The sequence below is a fragment of the Halichondria panicea genome, chromosome 2, assembly GCF_963675165.1.
Source record: "Halichondria panicea chromosome 2, odHalPani1.1, whole genome shotgun sequence".
In the NCBI taxonomy this organism is placed as follows: Eukaryota; Metazoa; Porifera; class Demospongiae; order Suberitida; family Halichondriidae; genus Halichondria; species Halichondria panicea.
Window position 1 is genome coordinate 3,373,418 of NC_087378.1, and position 16,491 is coordinate 3,389,908.

The following is a 16,491-nucleotide window of genomic DNA, read 5'->3' on the forward strand; positions in this document are numbered from 1 at the left end:
CTAGAATGGAACACGACAGCTTTCCCCACTCAGCACTCATTAGATTCTGGTGGTCAACAGGTGCCTATATACAATAATGAAAAATGATACGGTGCCAAATACACGACTCCACAAGACGTCAAGGGCTAAGACACGTTAAGGACCCCAAAACAACTCTCAATCAGACGATTGGTTTACAACTCCAATTGGATTCTTACCAACAGTCTGTAAAAGTATAGATACTCTGCTGCATCAGCATAGGTTCCACACTCAAACTTGAACTTGGCACAATTGTGAATTACATCCACCATCTTTACCTCAAACTACAGAACGACAAGAAACCAATAGGCCTAAGACTACATCTCACCTGTACCTCTACATACCTGATGATTTTGAATCAAATACTCGAGCAAATTTTGATCCTCCCTACAATGTGTCGAATACAAGGAATTATAAGTGACTACATGTACTCACTTTCCACTTGAACTTTCGAGTTCCTCCGAGTCCGTAAGAATGTCGAGGATCGGCCCAAGAGCCTGATCAAATTCATGCAGTTTACTCACAACTAACTCTCTCCTTTCGACTAAATCTGAGAGGAAATGACATCAACTGGGTGAGTGCAGTATAGTAGGAAGCTACGGGAAGTCTATTTAAACACTGATGAGTTCGGGGAAGTTAACTGATAGGCACTGGGCACCAAGTACGACCGCCTCTTGGGAAATGCTGAGAGGTTGTATAATTACTCAGTGGCTCCAATACAGTACAGGTGGTCTACTGTACTTTGTATTGCGTATGCTTTATGACACGCTGAATTTCTGGGTAGGAGTTTCTGAGTATGAGGGAGCCCTTAACTTACCTTCTGGGTCAGGACTGTCGGGGTGAAGCTGCTTGTACACATCTACAGCATAGTCCACCTGTGGCCATACAACCCACACACTCATACACGTACCTTCAATTGAACACTGATTGAATAAGCGTTCTTACCATGTTAGTTTGAGTTAACAGCTGGATCTTGGTCTCAAGCGACATCTGACTCATTGTAGATCTAATATATCATATTAACCCAAGCAGTCCAGTAAATAGTAGATCAGACACCAATTACCTTTCTCTCAGCAAGAAACTCCAGCAGAGGAAACACAAGGTGGCGGTCCAGGTAGCTAGCAATCTTGGTGGTGAGGTCGTACTCAGCCATTCTAACAGTAGCTTGGTTCTGCCTGAGATATATCTAGCTACTTTTACCGCGTACCGAGTTTCAGAAGAGGAGACCGTTAGCCTCCTTTGCAGCCTCTCCTTTTTCTGTTCTTTGTCACAGAAGAGAAAATTGGAGGAACAAAGAAAGAAAGAAGGAAGCAACTAAGAAAAAGGAGAGCCTGCCTTGCTAAGTCGCGTGATCCCCTACTGACGTAGACAAATTTTAACGAGCGTGGGCGAGAGAAAACCTCAATAACTGTCCTCCCACACAGTACTTGGAGCGCATTTACCAGGAACATAATCTGTTATGAACAGTACAGTACAGTACAGTGCAGTAGAGTCAGCCTTCGTGAGACCTTTAGTCAGTAGAGGAAGTATGAAAGACTAGAGTAGAGTAGACTATACTGCTGTGATAATTAATCAAGTGGGTCTGTTCTGAACTCAGGAAAAAAAACTGAGCTAAATTTAGATATTTAGTCTCTTTAGTCTTTACTAGGTAAGCCCTCGTCTACGATGTCTCCACGCTTGATTCTGGCTTACTATCTATGATGCTAACAGCTTTTATTTAGAGTTTGCAATGCGTAGGCATGCTGTAGCTTTTTGCTCTGTCAGGCTCCGCCCAGCTAGTGATTGCCCACGTTCATTTTCACTCGTCTACCACTCGTCTACCGTCACGCGACTTAGCAAGGCAGGCTCTCCTTTTTCTTAGTCTCTTCCTTCTTTCTTTCTTTGTTCCTCCAATTCGTCCCGTATTTTATCTTATTGAACTACAGTGACAAAGAACAGAAAAAGAGAGGCTGCGAAGGAGGCTAGGAGACCGTACCGAGGGCAAGAAGAATTGACCCGAGTCGAGTCATACACAGATATGTCCACGTGTCGCAGTTCATGTGCGCGCACGCGATCTTATCAGCTTGTTGCAAAAGTAGCTCAGACCTGCCCCTCTTTCTGCATATTTTGCTCTGACTGTAATAAACAAGTGTCCAGTGTCTCTGATTATCAAGTGAAGTTATCAACAAAGACAGAGTCTGAGTGAGTTGAGTCTAGTCGAACATGAGTTCAGAGGTCAGCACACAGCTATGCACGATATTCAATCCCCTAACCTTAACCATGTTGAAAGGTACAAACCTAACTGATGCCTGAGTTGTTTCACAACTACTTTATATAGTATATAGCTGATTTCTGTCTACAAGGCTGAATTTTGTGAGCATAAAATCGAGTACTCTGCGGCAGAGTACAGTGCCTCTTACAAAATTGTAATGGTAAGTTCTATCTGCAAGCTCTACTCTGCCAACTCAGCTTGAATCGTCGTGATGACAGATCTGTCAATCTATGCTCTGCTGTACTGCATGCATAGTTACTAGAATGATGTCATGCAATTGAAAAATGCGCATGTAGCCTCGAATCCACGCCGATTAAAATATGGCCTGGTGTTCATTGCAGGGAGGTTAGTACACATGCGCTGCACAATTACCCATAATCTGGGTAATTGTTCACGCCAGTAAAACTTTAGTAAATGTTACCGTAAACTAGCTTGTAATACTTGGAATTTGTTCCGTGGTACTATTAATTGTTTCAATGGCGTCGACTGAGTTTTGTGAAGCTGTGGCTTATGCTCTTCGTTGCTAAAGGATCTCTCACTGAAGCAAAAGCAAAAGGAGGCTATCATCCACCTGTATGACAGTCATGATGTCTTTGCTTGGTTCCCCACGGGCTATGGCAAGTCTTTGTGCTTCCAACTGCTCACTGAAGCGGACAAGCTCTAGAGTTGAGAGAAGTGTTGTGCTGGTGCTGTCACCACTAGTGTCTCTGATAATAGACCAGGTCTCAGGCCTCCGGAATAGGGGTGTCTCTGCTGCTATATTGTCTGGCAACAAAGGTATTAAAGTTGTAGCTACGTAGATAGCTAGGAACTGATGATATTAATGCCTGAACTTAGTGCAGTCAACGCTGATCCTTCATTTCATAGATGTCGAGAAGGACCTCCTTGCTAGTGTGAGTGACGTGTCCGAGGGTCGGTTCTCTCTCCTCTATAGTGCTCCCGAGGCGCTCCTTGGCAGAGAAGCGTAGAAGCAGCTCCTGGTCCAACGTCCCCTCTGTGACTCTGTAGTGGCAGTCGCTGTTGACGAAGCACACTGTGTGTATAAGTGGTAAGCAAGAGTACATGATTATAGTAAGTAGCTACATCATTTTAGGACGCGACATATAAAACAACACAGCTTGAGCAAGTGCTACTTTGATGATGTAGTGTGTTGCATATTTGGAGGGTCTCCTTAAAAAATGTACACAAGATACAATATACATGACGATTGTACGTTAAAACATAGTGCCTTTACATGTGCTCTACTGTCTACGCAGTTTTGTATAATGATTTACAAATGCCCCCTCACTCAACCACTTGTCTAGTACTTTGGTATGGCCCTCACTGATCTTTTTGACACGTTTTAGTATCGCTTCGTAGCTGAGGGTCACATTGATGTGGTTTAGCCTGGCCCAAGCCTAAATAATAATTGAATAATCACTTGTACTTATCATGTGATCAATGTACATAATTATGTTTTATACACAGCGCACACAAAAACACACAGACCTTCTTCTGGATGTGGGTAGAAAAGAGGACACATGAGAGATAAGATTGAACCCCACACATCACCCTGTTACGCTCCTTCAAGAGCCACAACGTCATTCCTGAGACGAGGAGTTGAGAAAACAGCCCTGCAAATGGATTGAAGATTTCCCCCAGCAAGTGCCTTTGATACAGTTGAGTGGGTGTGATCAATCCCATTGAGATACCCGACCTCCTTCCGGGCAACGGTAGAGGGCGGCGGCGCCCGACTATTGAGAGTTGTCCCAGTGCGTGAGGAATGTCATGCTGCGCTGCCACAAGAATGTAAACGTCACAAATACTCATGTGCCACCGCCCTCACACTACAACTATTACTGCACAAAATATTACCGGCATCGAGTATAAATACATTCACTGGCGGTCTGTTATCGAGGCTGAACTAATATCACCCACGCATTACGCATTTTGTGGTTTGTTCTAATTGCATTCCAACAGGACAACTCTCAACACGGCAACTTGCCAGTCCCCAGAGCCCAGAAGCGAAGGGAGTGGTTTCCAGTCTACTCTAGCTCTCAGTTGTTTAACCACTGTAGTTTTTCGAAACATGCGGTATAACATATTCTCATTGTGTTTATTTTCTGTTTTATTTTCAACAATAAATTTAGCGGATGTGCACTAACACCCCTGCAATGAACACCAGGCCGTATTTTAATCGGCGTGGATTCGAGGCTAATGCGCATGCTGACTGCTTAGAAAAACTTTTTATAGATGAAATTCAGCGCTCTATCTGTTCTGTTCAGCCAATACGCCACTGGTCTGACCCAATAAATCTAACTGTTCAATGCCTGTACAGCCTATTCTCATATGCTTAATCTATGCTTTTATGTGCATGTAAGTTATATGACCTCTACATTGTAGGTTTGTATTAAATCATCAGTATCCAGATGGCTGAGGACAGTCAGTCAAAGGATACACCTTTGCATTCAGCTGCAAGTAGTGGAGATATGGAAGGTGTCAAACGTCTGTTAAACTTAAAGCTTAAAGTAGACATCATAAATTCTAGTGGACAGACACCTCTTCATCTTGCTTGTGCCAATGGGCACCTTCATATTGTTGATGTCCTGGTTAATGAGTATGGTGCAGATATTGAGATCCTCGATGCCAATGAGTGCAATTCACTTGAAGTTGCTGCTAGAAGCGGTAACATTCAGATATTGTTCTTTCTTGTGCTTACTGCCATATATGGACAGAGACATAGCAAGAAATTAAGAGGATTATCCTCGTGTGCAGTGTGCACACTAAAACAAGACACAACAACAATAGAACAGTTGTTATTAAAATACTATCGTGATACTCAAGCTAAGGAGGAAACTGGAACGTTGTTACTCGCAAAGTTTAGTGATGTGTTTACGAATGCTGAAAATAATTATAGCAATTTCTATCCGCCTTTCTTAGCAGCTACACTTGGTCTTACAAATGTTATAGACGTCTTTGTTCATGAATATGGCTGTGACATTAATATCAAGGGATTTATAGGCTTAACCATTCTCCATGGGGCTTGCTTTGGAGGACATGTTCAAATGGTGCAAAAGCTTATTGGTGAGCATGACATTGACCCGCATACAACTACTAACGACAATGAGTCAATTCTCCATTATGCGACTTTGGGAGGTAGTATTGATATGGTTTCTTCACTGATTGCAAATTATGGGCTACACATTAACAAGTTTTATGACTCACCCCTTAGTGTAGCTGCTTTAAATGGCCATACAAAACTTGTTCAAGCACTGATTGAAAAGCATAACTGTGATCCTTTTGCAACCAGTCATCGCGGTTCTACTCTTCTTCATCATGCATGTGCCTCTGGAGAAATACCACTTGTTAATGAGCTTGTAAGAAAGTATCAGCTAGACATAGCAACCAAAGATGAGGCAGGCTTTACGCCACTACATACAGCTGCTTGTCAAGGACGAACAAAAGTAGTGGTACATATTATTAGCATACTTCAGGCAAATGTTAATGCTGTTACTGATAGAAATGAAAGTGCATTGAGTCTTGCTACTCAACACGGCCACACAAATTTAGTTCATAAACTTATAAAAGGCTATAACTGCAACCCTCGTGTCAAAGGCTTTGAAGGCAGAACTCTTCTTCACTATGCCACTCAAGGTGGCCACATTGAACTAATCGACATGCTGATAACTGACTACAACCTTGATTTGAAGATTAGAGATGATAACGGCTATACACTTTTACATTTTGCCGCCAGCTATGGCCAGTTTGGAGCATTGCAGCACTTAGCTCAAACAGAAACAATAGACATTGATTGTCTCAGTAACAATGGTTTTACACCACTTCATCTGGCTGCACTGAAAGGGCATAATCATATCTTGCATGTTCTAATAGAAGAGTTTAGCAGCAATCCCTTTGCTAAAGGGTATGTGGGCCGAACAATTCTTGATTATGCTTGTCAAAATGGAGACAATGAGTTAGTGGACGAAATAATAGCTAAGCATGGACTCAATCCAATGGCAGAAACTGATTATAAAAATACTCCTCTGCACATTGCTGCTAGACACGGGCAAGTTTCAACAGTCAAACATCTAATCACAAAGCACCATGTTAAAGTTGATTGCCGTAACAGCCAACAGCGTACTCCTTTGGATGAGGCAGTGCTATATGGACACAAAAATGAAGTGGATTTATTTTTAAAAGAATTTACCTCTGATCCTCATGTCAAAGGCTTTGAAGGCAGAACTCTTCTTCACTATGCCACTGAAGGTGGCCACATTGAACTAATCGACATGCTGATAACTGACTACAACCTTGATTTGAGGGTTAGAGATGATAACGGCCATACACTTCTACATTTTGCCGCCAGCTATGGCCAGTTTGGAGCATTGCAGCACTTAGCTCGAAAAAAGACAATAGGCATTGATTGTCTCAATAAAAATGGCTGTACACCACTTCATCTGGCAGCATTGGAAGGACATAACCATATCTTGCGTGTTCTAATAGAAGAGTTTAACAGCAATCCCTTCGCTAAAGGGTACGTGGGCCTAACAATTCTTCATTATGCTTGTCAAAATGGTGATATTGAGTTAGTGGACGAAATAATAGCTAAGTATAGACTCAATCCAATGACAGAAACTGATAATCAAAATACTCCGCTGCACATTGCTGCTAGGCACGGGAAAGTTGCAACAGTCAAACATTTAATCACAAAGTACCATGTTGAAGTTGATTGCCTCAACAATGAACAGCGTACTCCTTTGTGTGTGGCAGTACTATATAGACACAAAAATGTAATGGATTTACTTTTAAAAGAATTTACCTCTGATCCTCATGTCAAAGGCTTTGAAGGCAGAACTCTTCTTCACTATGCCACTGAAGGTGGCCACATTGAACTAATTGATACTCTGGTAACAGACTACAACCTTGATTTGAGGGTTAGAGATGATAACGGCCATACACTTCTACATGTTGCCACCATCTATGGCCAGTGTAAAGCATTGCAGCACTTAGCTCAAACAGAAACAATAGACATTGATTGTCTCGATAACAATGGCTCTACACCACTTCATCTGGCTGCACTGAAAGGGCATAATCATATCTTGCGTGTTTTAATAAAAGAGTTTAGCAGCAATCCCTTTGCTAAAGGGTATGTGGGCCAAACAATTCTTCATTATGCCTGTCAAAATGGTGATAATGAGTTAGTGGACGAAATAATAGCTAAGTATGGACTCAATCCAATGGCAGAAACTGATTATCAAAATACTCCTCTGCACATTGCTGCTAGACACGGGAAAGTTGTAACAGTCAAACATTTAATCACAAAACACCATGTTAAAGTTGATTTCCTCAACAATCATCAGTGTACTCCTTTGTGTGTGGCAGTGCTGTATGGGCACAAAAATGTAATGGATATACTCATAAAAGAATTTGCCTCTGATCCTCATGTCAAAGGCTTTGAAGGCAAAACTCTTCTTCACTATGCCACTGAAGGTGGCCACATTGAACTAATTGATACTCTGGTAACAGACTACAACCTTGATTTGAGGGTTAGAGATGACAACGGCCATACACTTCTACATTTTGCCGCCAGCTATCGCCAGTGTAAAGCATTGCAGCACTTAGCTCGAACAGAAACAATAAACATTGATTGTCTCAGTAAAAATGGCTCTACACCACTTCATCTGGCAGCATTGGAAGGGCATAATCATATCTTGCGTGTTCTAATTGAAGAGTTTAACAGCAATCCCTTTGCTAAAGGGTATCTGGGCCGAACAATTCTTCATTATGCCTGTCAAAATGGTGATAATGAGTTAGTGGACGAAATAATAGCTAAGTATAGACTCAATCCAATGACAACAACTGATAATCAAAATACTCCGCTGCACATTGCTGCTAGGCACGGGCAAGTTCCAACAGTTAAACATTTAATTACTAAGTACCATGTTAAAGTTGATTGCCTCAACAGTCAGCAGTGTACTCCTTTGTGTGTGGCAGTGCTATATGGACACAAAAATGTAATGGATTTGCTCATAAATGAATTTACCTCTGATCCTTATGTTAAAGGCTTTGAAGGCAAAACTCTTCTTCACTATGCCACTCAAGGTGGCCACATTGAACTAATTGATGCTCTGATAACTGACTACAACCTTGACTTGATGGTTAGAGATGATAACGGCCATACACTTCTACATGTTGCTGCCATCTATGGCCAGTGTAAAGCATTGCAACACTTATCTCAGAAAAAAAAAATAGACATTGATTGTCTCGATAACAATGGCTCTACACCACTTCATCTGGCAGCATTAGAAGGACAGAACCATACCTTGCGTGTTCTAATAGAAGAGTTTAACAGCAATCCCTTTGCTAAAGGGTACCTGGGCCGAACAATTCTTCATTATGTGTGTAAAAATGGTGATATTGAGTTAGTGGACGAAATAATAGCTAAGTATGGACTCGATCCAATGACAGAAACTGATTATCGAAATACTCCTCTGCACATTGCTGCTAGTCACGGGCAAGTTGCAACAGTCAAACATTTAATCACAAAGTATTATGTTAAAGTTAATTGGCGTAACAACCAACAGTGTACTCCTTTGGATGTGGCAGTACTATATGGACACAAAAATGTAATGGATTTGCTCATAAAAGAATTTACCTCTGATCCTCATGTCAAAGGCTTTGAAGGCAGAACTCTTCTTCACTATGCCACTGAAGGTGGCCACATCGAACTAATTGATGCTCTGATAACTGACTACAACCTTGATTTGATGGTTAGAGATGATAATGGCCATACACTTCTACATGTTGCTGCCATCTATGGCCAGTGTAAAGCATTGCAGCACTTAGCTCGAACAGAAACAATAGACATTGATTGTCTCGATAACAATGGTTCTACACCACTTCATCTGGCAGCAGTAGAAGGACAAAACCACATGTTGCATGTTCTAATAGAAGAGTTTAATAGTAACCCCTTTACTGGAATTCTTCATTGGGCCTGTCAAAATGGTGATAATGAGTTAGTAGACAAAATAATAATTAAGTATGAACTTGATCCAATGACAAAAACTGATCATCAAAATACTCCTCTGCACATTGCTGCTAAGCACGGGCAAGTTGCAACAGTCAAACATTTAATCACAAAGTACCATGTTAAAGTTGATTACCTCAACAACCAGCAGCGTACTCCTTTGGATGAGGCAGTGCTATATGGGCACAAAAATGTAATGGATTTACTCATAAAAGAATGTGCCTCTGATCCTCATGTCAAAGGTTTTCAGGGCAGAACTCTTCTTCACTATGCTACTGAAGGTGGCCACATCAAACTAATTAACGCACTGATAACTGACTACAACCTTAACCTGATGATAAGGGATGATAATGGTGATACACTTCTACATGTTGCCGCCAGCTATGGGCAATTTGAAGTAGTGCAACACTTAGCTCGAAAAGCAATAGCCATTGATTGTGTCAATAACAATGGCTCTACACCTCTTCATCTAGCAGCATTGAAAGGACATCAACATACTGTGCAATTATTTGTGAAAGAGTTGAAGTGTAACTCTAACATCACGAATAATACAGGCATGACTATTCTGCACTATGCCTGTCAGAGTGGTAACATAGGCTTGATTGATTACTGTGTAGCTGAATGTGAACTCAAATCAACAATTCAAGACGACCTTGGCAACACAAGTCTGCATTTAGCTGCTTTCATAGGGCAGAACAAAGTAATAGAACATCTTATTAGCAAATACTCAGTAAAAGTTGATATTCGTAACAAAGAAAATGCTACTCCGCTGTGTCTTGCAGCCGAAAAGGGACATCGAAGTACTCTGAAAATATTGATACAACAATATAGGTCTAACAAATTTGTTAAAGGCTTGAAAGGTATGACTCTCCTCCATTATGCATGTGCCAGTGGACCTGTTGAATTGATAGATGATCTTATCATAGAGCATGAGCTAAACCGCCATGCAAAAGATGATGATGGAAATACAGCTCTTCATTTAGCTGCTTTCCAGAATCAAATTAAAATATGTAAGCATTTAATTACCAAACGTAAATTGAATGTTAACGATTGCAACAATGAAACCTCTACTCCATTGTGTTTAGCTGCTCTATGTGGTCACACAGATTTGGTATGCATGATGATTGAGGAATTAAACTGTGATCCTCTTATTAAAGGTTTCCGGGGCAGAGGAATTCTACATTATGCTTGTCAAGGTGGACATACCGATCTAATAAAAACATTGATTGAAAGTTATAATCTCAACCCAACAACTATAGATGATTATGGCGATACTATAGTGCACATGGTTGCTCAAAATGGACACATCTGTGCAATGCAGTATTTTAAAAATGAGCTTAATGTTGAGATGGATAGTCGCAACAAGGCAATGGTCACTCCTTTGTTTCTAGCAGCTCAGAATGGACATGTTGAATTAGTGAGATTCCTATTAAGAGAGCTTAAATGTGATCCAAATGTCAAAACCCTTAAGAAGGAGACACTTCTGCATTTTGCCTGTGCTCAATCGGAACCAGTTTTGCTGATTGAGCTGATTTCTGAGTTCAAACTTAATCCTTTAGCTGAAGATGACAATGGTAATACTGCTTTACACATGGCAGCTCAGTCTGGACATGACCAACTTGTAATATTACTAGTCTCCAAATTTGGACTCTCTGTCGATGCAAAAAATCATAATGGTACCTCACCATTGCACTTAGCTGCTAAAAATGGACATTCAAAGGTTGTTGATGCACTCATTAATGATCTGTGTTGTAAGTTAGATGATTGCAACAAAAACGGTCAAACAGTACTGCACATTGCTTGCTTTTTCGGCAACTTACTGCTTGTTAAGATGTTAGTAACTGTTTACAAAATGTCTATTTTGTCTGTTGACTCGAATGGGAACACACCTCTCCACCTCGCAACTATTGGTGGACATAGCAGTTGCGTGGAGCTACTCTTGTTTACATTCAATGCCCCAGTTTTTGTGAGAAATAAATGTGGACTTACTGCTATGGAGGTTGCTAAGTCTATAATGCCGCCGAAAGTGTTTATATATGCACTGTATAAACGATACATGAAAGAGCAAAATTCTCATATCCAGCTCACCTACCAAGAACATGAAACACTGGTTAGAAAACAGTATAGTGGACACAAGCATCTCGGAAGGTTATTGTTAATGGGGCACCCAGCAGCAGGAAAAACGACTCTTATCGAAACATTAAAAAGAAAAGGGATTCTAAACAAAGTGTTTGGACGTACAACGGTAGTTGCACCTCACACAGCCGGCATTGTTTCTAGCACGCTTGATAGTGACCAGTTTGGGCGGATGATCTTCTTTGATTTTGCAGGTGACCCTGAATACTACTCTTCACATGCTGCTATCTTCGAGAATTTGGATACCACAAAAGGTGTGAACATCTTTCTGATTGTGTGTGATTTAGCTCAAAACAAAGACATTCTAATCACCAGATATGGTTATTGGCTTTCCTTTTTAAGTTACAATACTCGTCAATCAAGTACACCAGTATTAGTTTTGCCAGTTGGAAGCCATGCAGACATGATTAAAAAGGATACTGCTTCCGAGAAACTTTCTTTACTGAATAAAGTTTCCAGTCGATTCATTTCTACTAGTACTGTTAACATGCTACATATCAAAGAAAGTATTGCTCTAGATTGTCGTACAACAGGGAGTATTGTAGACAGCATCAAAGAAATAGTGAGAGAAACATCGTCCTCGGTGCCTCCAGTTGGACTTAGCCTTGAAAGTACTGTTCTTCTCGGTTTACTGTTGAAAGACTTTGCACTTGTCCCGGCATGCACTCTTAAAACAATTGTTTCGCATATCGAGGAGCTAGTCCATTTTCCACTCTGTAATGTCCTCAAAAATTTGCGACCTCCTTAAAGAACTACACGAGTTTGGTCTGATACTGCTTATCACGAAACATTTTGTATCACTTGAAGACTATTGGGTTGTCTTGAATGTATCAACACTCACATCTGAAGTGCATAGCAAACTATTTTCTTCAACTGCTATGACCGAGTTGACAAGTGATGTAGATCAACTAAAACTAAGTGTTGGCATCATTCCTGAATCGCTGCTAGAGAAATTACTACCGGATTACATTACAAAGGAATGCCTGATTCAACTCCAATATTGTCAAGTAATCGATGATATTCATGTTGATGACGATCACACTTTAACACAAGTGCACTCGGATGAGAGACCTTCACGGAAGTCACTTCTTTTTTTCCCAGCTCTTTGTAAGCTGAATTTAGAAGAAATCTCCTGGCCAACCAACACTGACAGACAATGTGCTCTTGGATGGTATGCAAAATGTGCTAACAATAATTTTGACTACTTTCCTTCACGCTTTCTACATGTACTGATAGTTTGACTATCTTTGAGTTTTGCACTAAAACAAAGACTTCCAACTAATCATAGCCTGGTGAGCAGTCTTTCAGATAGTATCTGCTCCTCATCAACTTCCTTGAGCAGTATTGCCACAACAGCTGATATTAGTGATATGGAATCGAGTTTATTCGAGGTACACACCTTTAATCGTCGTTGCCATGTCTGGACAACTGGCCTTCACTGGCTAATGGAAAACGGAGTGGAGGTTTTTGTTGACATGCCCAAAGATGCAGGCAATAAAGGACTAGTGGTAGTCACTAGAAGTAGCAATGACTGTCGAGCTGAGTGTGCAAATACTTTGCAGAAAGTTATTCAGAAAATAGTCGAAGCTAAAGTCGAATTTTGTCATAGTGTTTCACCTGCCGTGTATCTACTTGATCCAGCCAAGCTCAGGGACACGTCTTTCATAAATGCTAGAGACGTGCCGCTGTATACACTAAGTGATGTTGCAGCAGCACTTGCTGAAAGCTACAAAAAAGCAGTCAGCATTGACGGACATCATTTCTCCTCCCCTGCAGAGTTTACTAGTCTAACACGATGGACAATGTCCTACTGGAGTAAGTTAATCAATTGTACCATTATTATTAGTATGCCTCGAGGCGTAGCCGCACGAGAGATATGACTGTGTGCATGTGTGTCCAGAGGAGGTACGACACGAGTACCTCAATTAGGCTTGGTCACGTGCAGAATGCAACAGTAAAGCATGCTAATTACTAAATTTTAGCCTAATCGAGGTACTCATGTTGTATGTGTGTGTGTGCGTTCCAGCCGTAACTGCTCAACAGTTGCAAACTAACAGCTTCTACCCACGTTATCTTGGATTTTGATTTGTGGATTTGCAAACTAAAGTTTTATTCTCCAGTTATGGTTAATTTTACTTACAGTGAAGGCTGTTGCAGTCTCTTCAGAATCTTTAGTAACATATTATGTTTGCACAAAGTTTCTATTCAACTTATGAGTTAGCCTTGCACTAAAGCACTAGCTTTTTGTTAGCTACACAGTACAAGAGTCAGAAAAGAACTGCAAATCTGTAGCCAGAGTGCCATTGAAAACTCTAACCTATTGCGGATACACCCCTTTTTCTGCGCATACGCATTCAATCCCATGTGTGTGAGATCCTGAGACAGAATCACGGAAAAATTCTTCTTCTTTTCATGAAGGTACTGGTAAGCCACGAAACATTACAATGCTACCATGTAGAATCACAACTCTTTCTCTGAAATCCCTTTTGTTTATTCGTTGACAGGAATTGCACTTCTACATTGTAGATCTACATGCAGTTGCTTCTATCCTGAAGATTAATTGCAAAAAAACCTCAACGTTACCAGGAGTGCATAAGAAGAGTAGAGTGTCGAATTACCGATACCTTTACAAAAAAAACTGTGCACAAAGTAACATGACATCCTGTCAATTGCACGTGAGCAACCGCAATTGATGACGTTTGCACATAATTACACAACGCACAGAATTTGTTAATAGTGAGTAAAGAGTGCAAGTGAAGAGGATCAACCCGACTATATTGTCTCTATTTTTGTGAAGAAATCATCTCCTATCAGTGTGCAGTGAGCAGCTCTGAACGTTGAACGCGAATGACTAGCTAGAATCAGATGTCATTGTTCAATTACCACACCCCTAACGGTTAATATTTACAATACTTTATCACATGCGAGTCATGTTACTTTGTGCACAGTTTTTGGTGTAGAGATATCGGTAGTTCGACACTCTTCTCTTTTTATGCACTGTTGACGTTACGTTATATAACGTAACATATCCAGTTTTGAATAATGTAATAGCTATGTGGCAGTCATCACAATACCATTCAATGATTCTCTCCATTATAAGTACACTTACTATACTTGTACCTTGTATGCAGTGTGCTCTCAAGGGAGCATGATGTTGCACTGACAAAGCAACTGTAATTACCTCTTCTATATATAGAAACACTCGAATAGTTTTTGAGCGAAAGCAAAACACAGTGAGAGGCATAGGGGGTGGCTTGACAAGTTGTGACTGTCACTAATATGATGACACTGAGTATAAAATACAATCGGAATGGAACAAACACATAACAGAACCCTGACCCTAACCCTAAAGTTATACCAAGAGCACCCCATAACAGAGACATTGTAATTAAACCACTATAGCTAGTTTTGGTAATGCAGTTTGCGATACATCTGGCACAGGTATGGTTAGACTCAGTTAATAGAACGAAGTTGAAAAATACGACCTATAGCTAGTGTTACTTTAGAGACAATTAACGAGGCTGAGGAACAAGGCTAGTGGAAAGTACATGCAGGGAATTTGAGGACCAAGTGACTTACAAATTGTTCTGTGAAGTTAGATAGACAAAGTAGATAGGTTAATAGTGCATGCATGGGCAGCACATTCCAAAGCCTTACTATACGGTTGAAATAAAATCACGGGTGGTATTGTAGTGAGATACATTGTGTACAACAAGCTTGTTGAACGAGTTTTTCTATACCTGAGGTAAACTTGATGTATAGCACTGGATTATGTCGAAGTTATCAGCTGGGTGTTGCAATGCATAATATCAAAATTACATGCACAATACACTGATAAGCTTGCGGTCATAACTATTTTATTATGTTTGGTTCTTTTACCCGTATAGATATCTTATTTCCAATGGATACCAGTGACGTAGATGGTGCTATAACAGAAATTTCTGGAACTAATTGGAAGCTTCTGGGGATAAATCTCGGCATTCCTCTCAAAGATCTTGAAAACATTGACTCTGAGACTATAAAGATCAAGAACAAAAAGGCTGAGATGATCCAAATTTGGATGACAGGTGAAAATAGGCCTACATGGCCAGGTCTTGTTGACTCACTCAGGAGTCAATCAATTTTGTTGAATCAAGCAGCAGAGAGGGTATCTATGGAGCATCGTAAGTTTACCAATCCGTAATGCACAATATAGACTCCTTTGTTTGTTCATGTTAATTAGCAAGGTTTAGGGATACAGTGGAACCTCTGTTAACAACCACCTCCGAATAAAGGCCAGTTGCTATATAACGGCCAGGCACCCAGGTCCCAAATGAACAGTTTGTGTACAAAACAACCTCTCAACAAAGGCCGCCTCTGTATAAAGGCCAAAACATTGTTCCCCAAAGGTGTCCGTTATAGAGGGTTCCACTGTATTCAAATAGTCTAAAGCAGAAATAAAAATTACTGTATGCCTGTACGATTCATACATATATGTACTACTCTTTTATTTTACATTACTGTTACAGAAGTCCCGCTGCAAAGAATAATCCTTGATAAAAGCAAGTCCATCAGTCACCCAGACATGGACTTCCTCCAATCGTTTGCTGCCATCATTGGCTCTCGATGGCAGTGTCTTGCTTCTCCCCTCTCCCTCTCCTCTGAAGATATTGTGAGCATCAAGAGAGAGTCAAGAGGAGCAGAACCCACCAGACAAGCACTCGTCATGCTGCAAAAGTGGGCAGCTAGCGACACGGCAACTTATGGGCAGCTGCGAGAAAGACTATGTACACTTTCAGTATTTCATATTTGATCTATCATCACACCATGCACTACTGCAACAAATAGACATTTTCAGCAACATGCATTATGTTAATTAGTGCACTGAGCCCACACGTCATAACAAACCCACAACATGCACTAATTTACAATAGTCATACCACAGCCTTTACAATTGAATATTTATTTTCACAGCAGTTGACACACATCATGTTCATATCACACTTTTTTAATTTTATTGCACATTCTCATGTAGTTTATCACGTAGTTTATGATTTTGTGACTTTGAGCTGGCCATTGGATTAGCCCCCCACCGTGACTC

At 40.7% G+C, this 16,491-nt stretch overlaps 1 protein-coding gene and 1 pseudogene across 4 annotated transcripts; one reads left to right on the top strand and one right to left on the bottom strand.

The window, feature by feature from the left end:
- Positions 1–201: 201 nt before the first annotated feature.
- On the bottom strand, positions 202–1,520 carry LOC135331963 (eukaryotic translation initiation factor 3 subunit E-B-like; annotated as a pseudogene).
- A 421-nt stretch (positions 1,521–1,941) lies between these two features.
- Positions 1,942–16,444, top strand: LOC135331862 (uncharacterized). Of its 4 annotated transcripts, XR_010393063.1 has the most exons (6): positions 1,942–3,046; positions 3,137–3,317; positions 3,737–3,927; positions 4,652–13,226; positions 15,299–15,574; positions 15,920–16,444. XR_010393063.1 is itself a non-coding variant. In XM_064527131.1 (3 exons), the coding sequence occupies exons 1-3, from the start codon at positions 12,782–12,784 to the stop codon at positions 16,201–16,203; spliced, it is 1,005 nt and encodes a 334-aa protein (XP_064383201.1). In that variant the 5' UTR covers positions 12,168–12,781; the 3' UTR covers positions 16,204–16,444. The 4 variants fall into 4 exon arrangements, 1 of the variants encoding a protein (XP_064383201.1); XR_010393064.1 differs by lacking the exons at positions 3,137–3,317; positions 3,737–3,927 and having other exon boundaries at positions 1,942–2,199; XM_064527131.1 differs by lacking the exons at positions 1,942–3,046; positions 3,137–3,317; positions 3,737–3,927 and having other exon boundaries at positions 12,168–13,226.
- The last annotated feature ends 47 nt before the right edge of the window (positions 16,445–16,491 follow it).